General features: G+C 27.4%; 1 protein-coding gene across 2 annotated transcripts in view; it reads left to right on the forward strand.

Moving 5' to 3' along the window:
- The window catches only part of LOC129959961 (ileal sodium/bile acid cotransporter-like), a 29,487-nt gene extending 15,691 nt beyond the window's left edge, over nucleotides 1-13,796 (forward strand). The window contains exons 4-7 of one of the 2 annotated variants that reach the window (XM_056072932.1): nucleotides 3,167-3,371; nucleotides 8,263-8,523; nucleotides 10,573-10,720; nucleotides 10,841-13,794. In XM_056072932.1, the coding sequence (XP_055928907.1) occupies nucleotides 3,167-3,371; nucleotides 8,263-8,523; nucleotides 10,573-10,720; nucleotides 10,841-11,022 (796 nt within the window). In that variant the 3' untranslated portion in view covers nucleotides 11,023-13,794. Of the gene's footprint in view, nucleotides 1-3,166; nucleotides 3,372-8,262; nucleotides 8,524-10,572; nucleotides 10,721-10,840 lie in introns of both variants that reach the window. The other variant, XM_056073020.1, reaches the window with a different exon arrangement.
- Nucleotides 13,797-15,841: the final 2,045 nt, after the last annotated feature.

Raw genomic sequence — 15,841 nt, forward strand, 5'->3', positions numbered from 1 at the left:
AATTATATAATACTTTCATTTGAAGGGAATTACAAAAGTATATTAAAAACAAATATCTTTAGGGCACATACCACAATGACGAACATCATACGTATGTTCGAGGAAAAACAATTTTCTTCATCACCGATGGGTCGGAAATTTAAGACATGTCTGTAATTTCCGATTAAAGATTTCATAAATTTAGAAACTTAATTTATGTCCCATGTTCTTCTCATTGTATTTTGGGTGGTTTTATAACAAACAAACATCTCACGGTCAAAATGACACAGGCAGTAATTCCCACTCAAATCGGGATCTAAACTAAAGAAATTTATCAAAGTCGAGATGTTTACCGATTGTGCTGCTTTACATTCTAATGCTTATTAAATAAATTGTTAAAATGAAATATGTAATTATTTATTTTTTTAAATGATTCAAGACAAAATATTTTTTAAAAAATATTTATTCAAAATTTATCTAGCAAGAAAACAGATTTTTATAAATATCGCATCATAAAATCTCATAAATTGTTTTTTTTTTTTTTTTTTTTTTTTTTGTTCTCTACGTTTAAACTCCTTGTGTGCCAACAAGTATACCACAAGGTTTACAGATGTAAGTCAGTACGCAATCGACAGTAAAGTAAATTTCAAATATAAGGTCGCAGGTACAAATGCAAAAATAGAAGAAAGAAAAATAGGGGAAAACAAGTAGATACGCAAACAAAAGCAAAATGAAACAAAATTGCTCACATAGTAACAGAAACATACAGTAAATGATATAAAACAATTGAATGAGCATGATCAAATAAAATATACAAATACAAAAGTATATATGCAAATATATGTAGGCAAACACACTAAAGTAAAGTTTAAGTCATACGTGGAAAAATACTGCTAATATATGTACAAAAGGAAATGAAAGATGATTTACACTGTACAAAGGCAGATAAATGAGGAGGCCAAGCTATATTGTTCTTTCGAAGGCAGTTCTTGAGTTTTCGTCTTTCCGGAATAAACTTGCGGCATTCAAATATCAAATGCTTGACATCCTGGACTGCACCACTGTAGCACGAACACCTATCAGTCGGCGACAAATTGAATCGTTTTAAATATGCTTTAAAGTTTCCATGCCCAGTCAAATTGTTGTATTGAGCTTTGATTTAAAGGTCTTAGTTTCTAATCGCACTTCAAAAATAAGAGGGCACTCAATTTATCATTATGAATTATCAATTTATCATTATCATTTCTGAAAAAAAAAATGGAAATCTAGACTTTTCTTACATTTAAATTTGTCCACAGATTATTTAAATCAAAATCACTTTCCGAACCTGAACTGGATTTATTTAAGACGATTTCAGTATCAAATAGATTTAAGGCTTTAAATGTATAATATATTAACAATAATGTTAAGGTATGATTGTTAATGAGCAATTTATATTATTGCAAAAAGTTGTGTTGTTAAAGCACCAGAGAACTTTTTATTATGATAAAATGATAAAATTTCTATAAATAACTTTGATTGCTGTCAATATATCTCAAAATGTTTCAAAGTAAAATATGATGCAGATGAAATTAAAGAGACAACAGGTGATAGTATTCATTCGTGCGGAAACGCAAGCAAAGAAAGATGACTCAAACCAAACATAGACTTTCAGACACTGCTCATCAAACTTTATTTTATAGGGTTAATATCCCTGAACAGGGAGAAAACAAGCATAAAAAATGTTGTTCCTAAATTTAAAAATACACTTTTCGTGGTTTCTAGAAAATCTTCAGGGCAACAACAAGGTTACTTCAATTTAATCGAAATTTTAAAACTTATTATTACTTGGAGGTTTACCAATTTTTTTATACACTTTTTGTCAATAAAGTTACCGCACTGTATAAACATCAAACCATTTAACCATGACATTGAGCTAAATGTTTACATATAATAAAAGAAACAGTTTGAAGATTCGATAAAGGTATAACAAAAAAAGTCCTATCAACAAGACAAGAGACAAAGACTTTTTTTTGTCAGGAATTATAAGAACATTTCACCAGCTTCCGCCATTTTTTTCTCTAATCTCCTAAAGATATGAACTATGAGGTTAAAAGATATTACAAAGAAAACTTTCCATTGAGATTCCTTATAAATAAGTTAAAAAAAAATAACCGAATTTAGAGATCTCTTCAAATTGAACTTCTAAGCAACTACAACCATTGAAAGATTTTTTTTGAACAAATGTCATTTGCAAATGAGATGATCATTCAACTAAATTATCTTCCTACCCTCAATAATAAGAGGAATATGGTGAAGGGAAAATGTCCACCACTTTTGAGTTTGATTGTACATCTACGAACTTGGCTAAGATTTTTTTTTATCCTGCTTTGAATAGATCATTCACAAATAATCCTGAAAAAATCACTCTGGTATAATAATTAGTTGTATTTATATGATTTTTTGCTATCCCCTTTTATTTTAATAACTACCCTTTCTATTTTATTGTACTTTACATTTTTCCATTTCAAGATTCCATTATACCCTTTAAAACTGCAATTTGAAGTTTTTATGGCTTGTAAATTTTATGGTATATTAATAAGAATATCTAATAAGACATTTTTTTAACTTAACTGTAGAACTTATTATAGAACGGGATGCTTTGTAATTCTAATGTTCTGGATGTTCTGCAGGTCTGGATATTTTTAATTGAATATCTGAAAGAGAAAAAGCTATCATAACTATTTTATTCATATAAAACTGAAACATTTTTTGTTAACTAATATTATATTTCGACTTTTAAAAAAGAAAATGTTCAATTTTTATGAACGAGTGACTTCACTTTTTCGATACTATAGCAATGAAAAAAATTCAATTTAAAGTGCATTTAATCTTTTTTGAGAGGAATACATTATTAGATACAAGCATCATTATGTATTATTTATCATTATGTATTTGAACTCTGAAGTATGTATTATATTTTAAGCCTTCTCAGATAAAATAGAATAATTGGCATCAACTTTGCATGAAAATGTGAACAGAAAATATCTGATATCATGGCGATTGGATTAAGTAATTCACAAGCAGTTCTCAGTCAGTTATTTTTATAATTCCATTAGATTTGATGATCATGTACTTTCGTATCAGTAGGTGAATAGAAGAAAGAAAAAGAGAGAGAGATTCTTACATGTTATTTTTGTCGTTTTAGCGTGGCCATGACAACAGCTTCCACAATTATGGCTATGGGAATGCTTCCAGCAAATATCTGGCTTTACGGAAGATATTTCGAATCCGTTAATCTAGTTATACCATACCAAAAAATGGCTTTTTCACTATGCATCGTAACATCGCCAATAGCAGTGGGAATGTTAATGAAGTGGAAACTGCCGCGTGTTGCTAAATGGACTACAAAAGTGAGTAACTTTTCATTTTTGTTTTAATTAAATCAGGAAGGTCACTGATGTGAGCATTAGTTAAAGACATTTTTTTTTCTGAGACAGTGAAAGGCAAAAATACATTAAAACTTCTAAATAATGTTATTTTTAAGGAATATTTAAATTTTCTATAAATATAGAGATAAATAAATGAGTATTAGAATTTTCTAGACTCTAAATAAACTTTTAGGAAACTAACTTAACTTAATATGCGTTAGGTTTTTATAGACAGATGATACCACTCTTTTTTAAATTCAAAAACTGAGTTCTTGATTTGAATCTGACTTTTATAAAAGTGGCATGAATTCACATATTTTTTTTTTTTTTTTTTACTACATGAAATTTAAATCAGAATTTTAATGGCATAAAAGATATATTACAGATTTTTTTAAAAAAATTCTTATCCACGATTCATCCCATACTACGTAAATTATTTTTTTTATCCTCAATTCATTTTTCTGAAAAATGCTTCCCAAATCTATACGTAGCTTCAGTTCATGAAAGGAAAAAAGAAATGTTATCTCATTATAGCTAATTTTTTGGTAGTAAACTTTCATGAAATGAGAAAAATATGTAATCGATTCTGGGAAGCTGGAAATGGCAACCCATGAAGTCTTGATGAGATAAATAAAATATTAAAAGTTTTCCAGTGACTTCTTTGATAGCTAAATCTCGTTACTTCTGAAATTAATTTTCTTAATTAAATTTTATGTTCCTTAAATGTATCTCAATATGTCGTTTCAAAACTTTGGATAATCCTTATCTTGAATAAAGTAACAATGTGTAGACGTAGAATTGTATTTTAAAAATATGCCAATTCAGAAATTTCTTACTCCTCATAAAATGACGTATTACTAGATTTATGCTTTCTACTGTGTAGACACATGAAAATACAAATGTGATTGTCACGTGCTAGACAGGTGACGCGCGAAATGTATTTTGACACGAAATTCATTTTGGACGGTTAACAGATGGTTTAAGTACAAAACGATCCTTGCCTCTGAAGGTAAAAACAGTGGGCGTGACGTTGGATCATCTTTTACATTCATCTATAAGGTCAAATTAGCTCAAGACACATTTTCATAACAGCTACTTTTACAGAAAATGCACTGCTTGGCCATTACCGACTGTACTATAATGGCACATCAAATGAAAATTAGAAATAATGCATCTCTCTTGTTAAATTCAAATCATTCAGATTCTAATTCAGATTTTACTATATTTTTATAAGAATTTTGGAAATGTTATTCCGTTTAATAATAGACTTGCAGTTCTTTATTTAAAAGTAAAATGAACATCAATTTTGCGATTCTTCTTTGAAGTTTCTGCTTTAGCTTTAATTTCATAAACGAAGTGTAAAAATGAAATTAAAATGCATTTTTAAATTATTTTATCTACACACTGCTTAGAAGTTTTACTGGGAACTAATTGTGCTTAAAATAAACAATAAAGAATGCGTGAAATTGTATTTTCTCTTTAGTAGATCAGATGATCAAACATTTTTTTTTTATTCTCTTCTTTATTAATTTCATAGTTTAGTTAATCACTTTATAAATCAATTTATTTGATCAGTATTTAATATACTTTCTAATAAACTTTAATCATAATCATAATATACTCTTAATAAATTTATTTATTCACTTTATTTAATCACTTTAATCAATTAATTAATTTCATTTTTATTAATCGTTTCATTTAACAACAAAAAAAGATAAGTGATATTTTCATAAAAAGTCCTATACTTTCACTATTGGAAGCATAACAGTATTTCATTTCGCGTTTTGAGAACTAACAAATAATATATATAAAAGCATTTTATAATGAAAATGAACAGAATGCATGTCTTAAAAATCTAGTTCAGTTAGGTTTTTTTTTGTAAATAACTTTAAAAATCAGAAAACCATATAGCTATATTTAATCTGAAGTCTCCATTACATTACTTATAAACTATTTATAGAAAGAAAAAAAGAATAATTAAAGCTATAATTAATTAAGTTATTTTAACACACAGAATTTATTTTTAAGTTATTTATTTATTAATCAAATATAAAAGTGATAAATGCAAATCGTTGCTAAAAACATGGAAAAATATATTTTTAAATAACTGTATAATATGGATGAAAGAGAAGCAAGTTAAAAGTAGTGATATTGGAATAAACTTATTTTTTGTCTTCAATTAAAAAATAATCAAACATAATAACGTGAACAAAATAATTAATATTAAAATTGACTTTTTGAATTTGATATAAAGATACAGAAGGTTTTTCATGATGTTTTTACAATGCAACACAATAAATTCAGTCATTTTTAATATGAGTAAATTACTTTAAAATCCTCTGAAAAGCAACTGGGAAAAATTAATATATTTTTCAAGATGCTATGAATTAGTTAATCGAAACCTTTAGTGCTTTCAGCTTTAAGACGTTACTTAAAATAATCTTCCTTAATTTATTTAATAATGCAATCTTTTTTATTATTATTATCATCACAGAATATTTGACTCTCCGATTTTTCTTTTTTGTTATGAATATAAAAAAATAGCTTCCTCTTTAATTTGAAACTACTAAAATGTTTTTTAAATTAATTATAATTTAGGTGGCATCTATTAACTTGTTTTATTTTGTTGTTGAGTGCAAGCAAATAAAAATCAGATTTAGTGGATTAAGTAAAATTGAAAACTGGTTAATTAAAATGCTTGAAAAATTATTTTAATTACAGTCTTTTGGACTCCGAATGCTCGAAACAATTGCGACTCACCAAAATTAAAACTTGAAAGTTCACAAACTTATCTACTCTGTATTTTAGTTGGCGCAGTTTTATTCAAATAATTTTCTTATTATATTTTCCCAACCAAATCATTACAATATTCGCACAATTCTTCTTCGGAATCCGAACTTAAACCTGATTAAAAACCTGACACCTAATTAAAATTCGCTATCATACAGCTAGAAAGAACGAAATAATAAAAATTAAAAAATTCTGCTTTAATAAAAATTTGTACAGATGCAAAAATATCGAAAACAAATGCATTCGATTTAGTGCGGAAAAAGAAAAGACCATAAAAAAAATGCACTGCTAAACAAACCATCGGCCACAACAAACATTTGTATTTGATCAAAAATGCAGGCATGCACATCCCTAGTCATTTGCAGTATGACAGTATCAGAACTATCGATGTTATACTGCCGTCGGATGCTGGAGAAAAAAATTTTCAGTTTTAAAGCGAACCCTTTTTTCAAATCACGGAAAGTTAATAATTTTAATTGCAGATATTTCTCCCAATTTTACATATGGCTCCATGAAACTTTTCCTTGTGTTTTTATTATGGTATTGCGCACAATTTTTTCATTCGACTTTTTGGCTGATTTTTCTTTATTTTTTTAGTTATTCTTTGTAACATCGTTATAACTTCGCTAAAAGCGCTGTAAACCATCTCAATAAAATCAGCATAGTCGCTTTACTATAGGTACATATTACTTCCCTGATTATATGAGACGCCATTTTGAATTTAAAAGGCTTAATGGGATTTTACCAACCACCGTGTGTATATAACTTTTCTTTGATTACTCTTATATTTCCGTGCCTTTTTTTTTATCTCTAACTTCAGTACAATATATATATTACTGCATTTACATCCATGCAAGCACTGTATGTATTTATATGTAATTTGTTGTATGTATCATTCATTTATTTAATTATAATTTAAAAAAGAAATACAAAATAGACAAATTCTAAATTATTCTAGTCTAAAACATTGTTATTATTGTTCGGACTAAAAATTGTCATTTTTTTTTCCTTGATTCCTTTACTTTCTAATACTATTTACACAGTAAATGTTTCATTTTAGTTGAATTCGTTAAATATATTTCATTCACTGTTCCGATTTGATTTACTATCCGTAATATTAATCATTTTGGTACAATTGTTAGGTATCGAGCTTACTAAAAACTCGCGAAAATTTAACTTTATAAAAATAAATGAATTATTGTTGCAACAAATCTAAACTACTTTGTTAAATAATTAAATTTACTTTATTATTCAATGATTTTACTATTACAAACAATTGCAGAAAAACCATCGTGGTTTACAGAATCTTCTCCAGTAGAATCTTAGTAATCTGTCAGATATTAGGTTAGTAATATTTCAGATTGATAAATGCTCCGAATTAGTAATGATTCATTTTTAAATGCATTTTAGAAGCCAAAAATATGTTTATTAGCCAAAAAGTACTAAATTGTATTGATAATTACACGATACGATAAATATTACAAACCAGCTGGTACTGGGAGCGTTACTCCTACATAAGAAATAATTTTGGTAATATCGTTTGAAATTTGAAACAGCTATCTTGTTTAATTAGGAATGATCAAAGAATGATAATTATTTTCTTGTCGACAATCAATACATTCATTGAAATTGAATGACATATAAAGGAGAAGTATGAATAATATTTATTCTTTTTTTTACTATATTATTCAAGTATACTTTAGGGTAGACAATATTTTTTTGTTTTTCGACCTTCAACAAAATTGTGGAACTTATGAGAATCCAACATACAACTGGCCATGAGAAAAAGATGGATTTGCTAAGTTCAAACCAATAAGTTGGCAAAATTTTATCGCCATCTAATGAACAGTACGGCAGCGCATAAAATACGAACGAACAAAAATTCATTTTTTATATATATTAGATTATCATAATTCGGAATGTGAGTAATTGTCTATCTTTTACGTAGGCCCAAGATCATTTACATACTTCCCTACTTGCTCTTTTGAAAATGTCAGACTATTAGAAGTACCGAAGTATAAAAAGATACTTTTTTTAAATTTTGCTTACTTAAACAGCATTTGTTATCCTATTTTCCCTACAGATCGGTACATACACTGGACTCCTGCTGATGTTCGCTAGCGTTATAATTGAGATCGTTATTTTCCCCAACATGTTTACCGGTGTGCCGCTAAAGCTGTACGCTATTATCCTTGCACTGCCTGGCATAGGATTAGGGCTAGGCTATGTCATTGCTGCGATTATGAAACAGAAGGTGCCGGTCTGCAAAACTATAGCGATTGAGTGTGGCGTACAGAATTTCCCATTAGCTTTAACCATCATTGCTTTGTCGTTTCCGATGGAAGTAAGTAAAAGCAAATTGCAATTTTTATACATTTTCTATTTAATTTCTGTTATTCGATCAAAAAATATTACATCATACATGCATCAGTGACATATGAATATATATAAAAATCATTCAATTAAAAGGTATATATTCAAAATGTTCATTTACCAAGAATATTCAATGTGGTCTAATAAAGAATCTAAGAAAGTAATTATAAGTAGTATCTTCTAGAATTATTAATTCAATGACTAAAAAATTTTTTAAAAAATTAAAAATATATGTATTGCAAAAAAAAAATTCGCATAATAAAAGTTTTATATTTACTGGTAATCAGTTTGTGGAATAGACAAGATAAAAAAAACTTGTATTTAAAAGAGCAGAATCCAAGAGATAATGGTTGAAAATTGTGGCAAATTTCTTCGATGTCGTTAAATGAATATGAAAAAATACTGATTTAATAAATGAAGAATTATTTTATATTTATAAACAAATTCTTTCCAAGACAGCTGATATTCTCAAAAGAAAAAGCTCACTTTTTAAAGTTCCAGGAAAGAAAAACATTAGACACATAAAAAATAACATATTTTTGAGAAAGATGTAAGAAACCTTTAATTTCTTTAAATAAATGGGATAAAATGTTACGTATTATTACTTTACTTAGAATTGTTTTATGAGTAATATTAGGGTAATGCAAAGGGGAAAATATTAATTTTCTTTAATATTAAATTAAAGCAAATATATGTGATGCATCAGTCGATTGTAATTATAACTAGTACCTTTATTTAAGATAATTTTTACTAGGTCGATAAAGTTGTTTATTTTCTCTTTCGAGTTATCGAAAAGCTCCTTATTTATTGAGAAATAATACAACTTAGTGATAATTTCAGAAAATGTTGCGTAAAGTAATTGTTTTTTTTAAAAAATATATATGTCACAACGCAACTACAAGGTCGGGCTGTTAATTTGCTCCATGTATCAAGATATGAAAAGCAAGATGCAGGTTGGGCAATTTATGATCCAGTTGATAAAGCCTAGATTATTTGTCGGTTTGATAAGAAGGTGAAAATGTACATCAAATCATGAGGTTAAAAAATACTGGAAAGTTTGCAGATTGTTAATCGGACTGAATCACGTGATATAAACACCAGACCCTTGTTTGGAACAGTTGTATATAATAAATTTTTCATTGGCAACTGCGAAACTCAATTCTGAAAAGTAAATATTCTTACATAAGACATTTCTCCTTTTTCAGTTCAAAAATACTGATAGCTATAGAATAGGCTCAATTAAAGAAAGATGTTAAAAACAAGAATAATTATGACTTATTATAAAAAAAATCTTTGAGATAATTACACTCTTATCTCACACTAACTAGAAATTAATATATTAAATTAAGCTTCTTCAAATAATCATGTATGTAATTCTATTTTGGGGTACACTTTTTCAATGGTTGATTTAAATAAATGCTAAAAGTGAATGAAAATATCGCCCCCTTTAATATTTTGATTTGGGGAGTAAACTTATTTTCAAATTAAATTTTTAATTAAAATTTGTGAAAAATTAGTAATTGCTTGACTAAAAATTATTTATTAACATTTACTGATGCCGTTGAAAGATGTAATTATTAATCGTTATTATATAATTCAAAATCACTTAAATGATGTAAAATTTCAACTCTACAAAAAGAATTTCTTCTCAATGTGATATTATATGTAACAATACTTCTACGGTTACATTATAAGCTCCATGAGCCAGTATTATATTTTATTTATTTTTTTTTTGCTATATATGAACAAATTCCCATAATATTATTTATAATTAAATAGGCCCTTAATCGTAAATCCCATATTCATTTGTTTATAATATAATCAATTTTCTAGGGGAAATCTAATTCAACTGGTAAATTTAAGAATAGTTTGTTAAGACTAAAAAAACAGTATTTCTTTTTCAAATTTATAACACGCTTTACTAATTTAACACGTTAAAAGAAATCATCATATATTTTACAAAAAAACAATTACAGGTGTCAAAAGAAACATTTCAAAACAAATGGTTTTTGTTTTCTAGATGCAAGGCGACATCGTCTTACTCCCCTGGCTTTACGGCTTTGCCATGATTGTTGGGTGTAGTATTCTGTGTGGCATCTATCAACTATACAAAAGATATCAGAAAAGGAAGGAAATTAATGGAAAGAATGTAAATGGCCTCAAAGAAGGTTTGTAGTTCCCTATAGAATTTTGATAATATCTTCATTCAAGCAAATAGAATAACAAATAAAATATCAAACTTATTGAAAAAAAAGTCAGAATTGAATACAATCGTTCAATATTTACAGGTTTGGATGAACCTGAAAAAGAGGATCTGATGCAATCAAATGGCAAACACCTTCCAATGAAACTCTGCACAGTTAAGCTGACCGAACCTGAAAAAGAAGGCCTCATGAAGTCGAATGGAGTGAGCGTTCAGATTAAACCTGGTGCGATTAAACAAAATGGCGTCCACAAAGCTCCAGTGTGATTGTTGCTGAAGCTACAGATGAAAAATACCTCATAAACTTCAGATCATTTTGTTCCAGAACCGGAAGACGATTATATTTCTAAGTTTTTAAGAAATATGGATCTCTTTCAGATGGGGATTTTTATTTGGCTTTTATAAAGTCGCTGGCTGTACTTGGAAACTGAACTATTTTGGTCAATCCAGCTTCCAAAGATAATCAAAATGGTAAATGGTCAAATAGCTAGATTTCTGTGGACAGATATGAATTTGTCATCAGTAGATATTTTACGTGATACATTTTAATAGATGAAACAATTAGTTGGTGTAAATAACAGCGTAGTTTTTATGCTTGTAGATTTGATTGTATATATTTATGTAAATATATAGCCAATATAAACTAAAATGACATAAAATAAATAAAATTACAAAAAAAAAACGCATTTTCCTTGATACTTCTTGAAGTTAGATTTTTAGTCAAGTATGAACTTCTTATAATTGGCACTTGAAGAAGTTAGGAATTTTTTATTAAATAATTCGTAACTTTAGTAGCAAAATAAAAATAATAAGGAAGGAACTTCAGTTTCTAGGTGAACAAATAAATATTTAAATAACTTTTTAAAAAATATTTATATATAAATGTGTTTAGTATGAAGAAGTGAAGACATTTCGGGAAAGAAGCTTTTCAGCTTTCTAATGATTTTTAAAATTAAAAGATATCTGTTTGGGATATTTTTTAAACAAGATATAAATTATTCTAGATCATGATCAATTTATAAATATTGCATGTGAAAGTTTTGTGATGAAGTCATATCACCGGTGAATGTAAAATCATAAAAAGAAGGCAGTAAAATTATGACTAAGCATTTTATTACTTCTGAGTACGTAAAATATCAGTACTTAGAAAATTCCCTACATTATAAATGAGTGATTTGGCATTTCTCAAAATCGCGAAGATCGTCAGGAACAGCCAGTAAAGTTGGAGCAGTAGGTGGTACGATCATTTCTCTTTGAAAGTCATGGATAAAATAATTTATTGTCACAAGTCAAATTATTTTGAGATATATCATTTTTTCAATATGACATTCATTGTTCTTAGACGTTGCCGAAACAGAAAAAATCTAGATTGTTCCTTGAGAAAATGAGTAAATTGTCTCACTTCTGCACTACGGCAGTTTTTACAATGTTTTTGTTTCATTAAGCATTCAATTTGAACATTGACAACTGTGATAAATAATAAAAATCCGCATGAATGTATATAATGTTAAATTCTTACGATACGGCAATCGTCCCCGAATTATGAATCGCTGGCTAGTTTATGATAATACATGCCAAGTATTTTGAAAGTATATGTATCTTTCCATGATTTGAAAAAGAGAAATGGGCTTGAAATTTTCAACAAGCCACAAGGATCATCATAATAATAAAAAAAAAATCACAATATATAAACAAGCGAATCATGTCGAGTGGCAAAAAAATGAAGAACCAATACAAATGCATTTTCAAAGCACGGTTGACGTATTAAAAATTTTATCTATTTTGTCGCTTGCTACTTCAATCAGCGGGTTCGTTTAACGCTTGTTTTCATACAGTATTTCAAACGTCGCTTCTCCTTTTGACTATGAACTTTAAATTCTGTTTTTACACATTAGCTTCGAAACGGCCTATTATCATTATATAGTAGTAAATGGCCTATTATTTGTGTTAATATTATTATATTTAACAATAATTGTTTTCATTTCCAAAAATTTCTTTTATAATTCATAAAACTTCTTATTTGTTTGGGGAAAGCTTATTGCGCCAAAAATAAAATGGGTTGTTAAAGACTCGCTTTCTAAAACATGAGTTACAATAGTTAAAAGTTTGAGAACTCCTGGGATAGCTTAATATAGATAACCTTTGACGATTCTTAATCTAAATGGAACTCTAAAGTAAAATATAGTTTTTAGTGAGTGTTTAATAATCGTATTTTAATCCATTTTAAACACATGTAATAGGTTGATTGTTTAATTTCGATATACACAAAAAACATTATTTTCAATACTTACGGAAAATTTTACAGAAAAATATTAGTAATATAGTTATTTCAACGTGATTTTTCCAATCGTAGCTCAATTTCGATCATTTATATTATTAACATTATTACTTATTTATTAGTTAGTGCAAAATTTGCAAAAAGGAGCATGAAACATCAATAGCATGCATGCAAGAATGCATTTAACATCATTAGAGCATGTGCGTATACAAAAATGACAAAATAATGGGAAAGACTGTTGTAAAATATAGTTTAAAATATTTGGAAATGTGTTAAAATTAGAAAAAATTATTGTATGGAAACGACATTGAATCATTGAATAATTAATTTTATGAAGTTCAAAGTCATGTAAAAATGATATTGGGACACAATATATTCAGAAATTATTGAGGAAAATAGTTATAATTTCGATTAATTATTAATTAAAAGTCTAATAAAATTTTATAAAATATTTTCTTAGGGAGTATTTAATATCCAAGAAATACCTACATGACAAATTTGATAGTTCTAGGTTCAATGGTTTATTCTACAATGCATTTTAAACATTTTTTTATCATGCATATCGACATCATTCAATTAACAAATTTATAAACATCATCATGTTAAAGAACGAAATAAATTGTGCCATTATAAGATAAATGTAAATTTTTATAAGTTCTTTATATAAACCTCTTTGTGCTTATATAATATATATTCATACTTATTTTCATGTCTGTACTTTCTAGGAAACAGCATTTTTGCCTTTGTAATATATTTACTCTGCACCATTATTGAGATGTATGATTTTGTATTAAATTCTGTAAATAAATTGTTTACATTTATAAACTAAAAGTGCAGTTTAGTGTGTTTTTTCACTAGTGTTCGAAATCAATAAATACCATTATGATAACCTGCACACCTGCAGTTCAAATAATGTATTCATAACGTCACGCTAAATATGTTTCTTTCAATAGATCACGCTCAGAAGCCGGGCAAATAACGCGTGTTTACTTTTACACAACAAATTTATTGAACTATGCAAATGAATATACCTACCAATTTACATTTAAGAACTCATATGATTTCTAACTTTTCCAGACATCAAAGAAAAAATAACCGCTACCTAAACTCGCATTCTTTGAAGATCATCTGTCTTGGTAAAAACAAGTGAAATGCTTTGGACTGATCCTAGATAATAAACTTTTAAAAGCCATATCAACAATAGTAAAAAGAAGTTCTGGGCTAAAACTCACCTCATTTTCCCACTCATTGGCATGCGTCAACCCACCCTTTCACTGAAGAATAAAATGTTATTATATAAACAAGTTCTAAGACCTATCCTCACTTATGGTGCACACATTTGGAAACTTGCTGCTAAAACCAACCGAAACAAAAGTCAAGTTTTGCAAAATAAAATATTTCGTATCCTTATCAATGCCGCCTGGTTCATATGAAAAAAATAATCGTTTTAAAATGATTTCATTATTTGACAAAAAAAAAGATACTGTATCATAAAGTAAAGCAATTAAAAAATAATGAGAGGAATAAGAACATATATGAGAAAAATACAAGACAGATAACAAAAAATCTGAAAACAAATACACAAAAAATATTCATCCGTTAAAGAGTAATAGGACCATCAAGTAACAAACAAATCATGTTTTGGATTATAAAATTCTTTCTTTTAAACTTAAAAATATTAAAATGTATGTTGAACGCATCTAGATCCTTAGAATATTTATTAAAAATCCTATAAAAGTTGTATAAAGAAAAATTGTTAATATAATTAAAGAAAGACATTCTGAAATATTAGACTATCTCACATAGGTTAGGCAGACGAAACAAAACTAATACAGTTGAATAATTCATGACGATTAGCAATGTTATTGATTATTTTATTAAAAAAAAATATCTCTACAGAATTTCAAACTATGGATGCTTTTAATTTTGCGAAGATAAATAGAAACAAAATTCTTAAAATATATAAAACTAGGAAAATTTAAATGTCAACATCCTTATGAATTTTTTTTTTCTACTTTGTTTATCCTAGCCTGTATTGTTTTCGATTCTTTCAATAACATTGATCGAAAATATTAGCTGCAACGATATTTATTTTAGGCGAGTTGTTTTAAGAATTTCAGTTTGAAAATGTCATATTGGGCACGTTTGGGTTATTTTGTTTCCCTATTTCCCTTATTTGCTCTATCTTAAAACAACAGACCATCACTGTTTTTAGATATATTATATAAGTCGGAGCAAACTTGATGCTTCTCGAGTTTTGATTCCAGTAGCTGATTTTTTGAAAGGGATGGGGGTGCCTAAAAAGTTTGATTTAAAACTTTGTTGTTAAATAAAAAATAAAAATTCTCTGAATGATAAAATATTAGGATAATATAAACACTTTATTAAGTATAATTAACCGAGTTCCTATAGTGTTTATTAAATTCATTTTGTTAAATATTTATTATTAAAATGTTATATATTATATTTTATTATTTATAATAAACATTATTTTTATTATATTTATTATATTTTTAGAAAAATGAACCTCTGTTTCAATAATATTGTGTGCAAACGTGGATGTCATGCAGTTTGCAATCATAATAGATAAAAAAAAGAAATGCACTTTTTACAAAATCAATAAAACGAAAAATGTTAATCTAAAATAAATCATAAATTTATTGAAAATATGCAATTAAATGGATCCTCTTATTAAAAGAGAAGCCTCTTAATTTTTATTTATTTGAAGCAAGCACTCTACAGGGATTGGCTCTATTTACAGAATACATAAGGAGCACAAGCCACAAAGCAAATTAAAACATACATAAG

This window comes from Argiope bruennichi, chromosome 1, assembly GCF_947563725.1.
Source record: "Argiope bruennichi chromosome 1, qqArgBrue1.1, whole genome shotgun sequence".
In the NCBI taxonomy this organism is placed as follows: domain Eukaryota; kingdom Metazoa; phylum Arthropoda; class Arachnida; order Araneae; family Araneidae; genus Argiope; species Argiope bruennichi.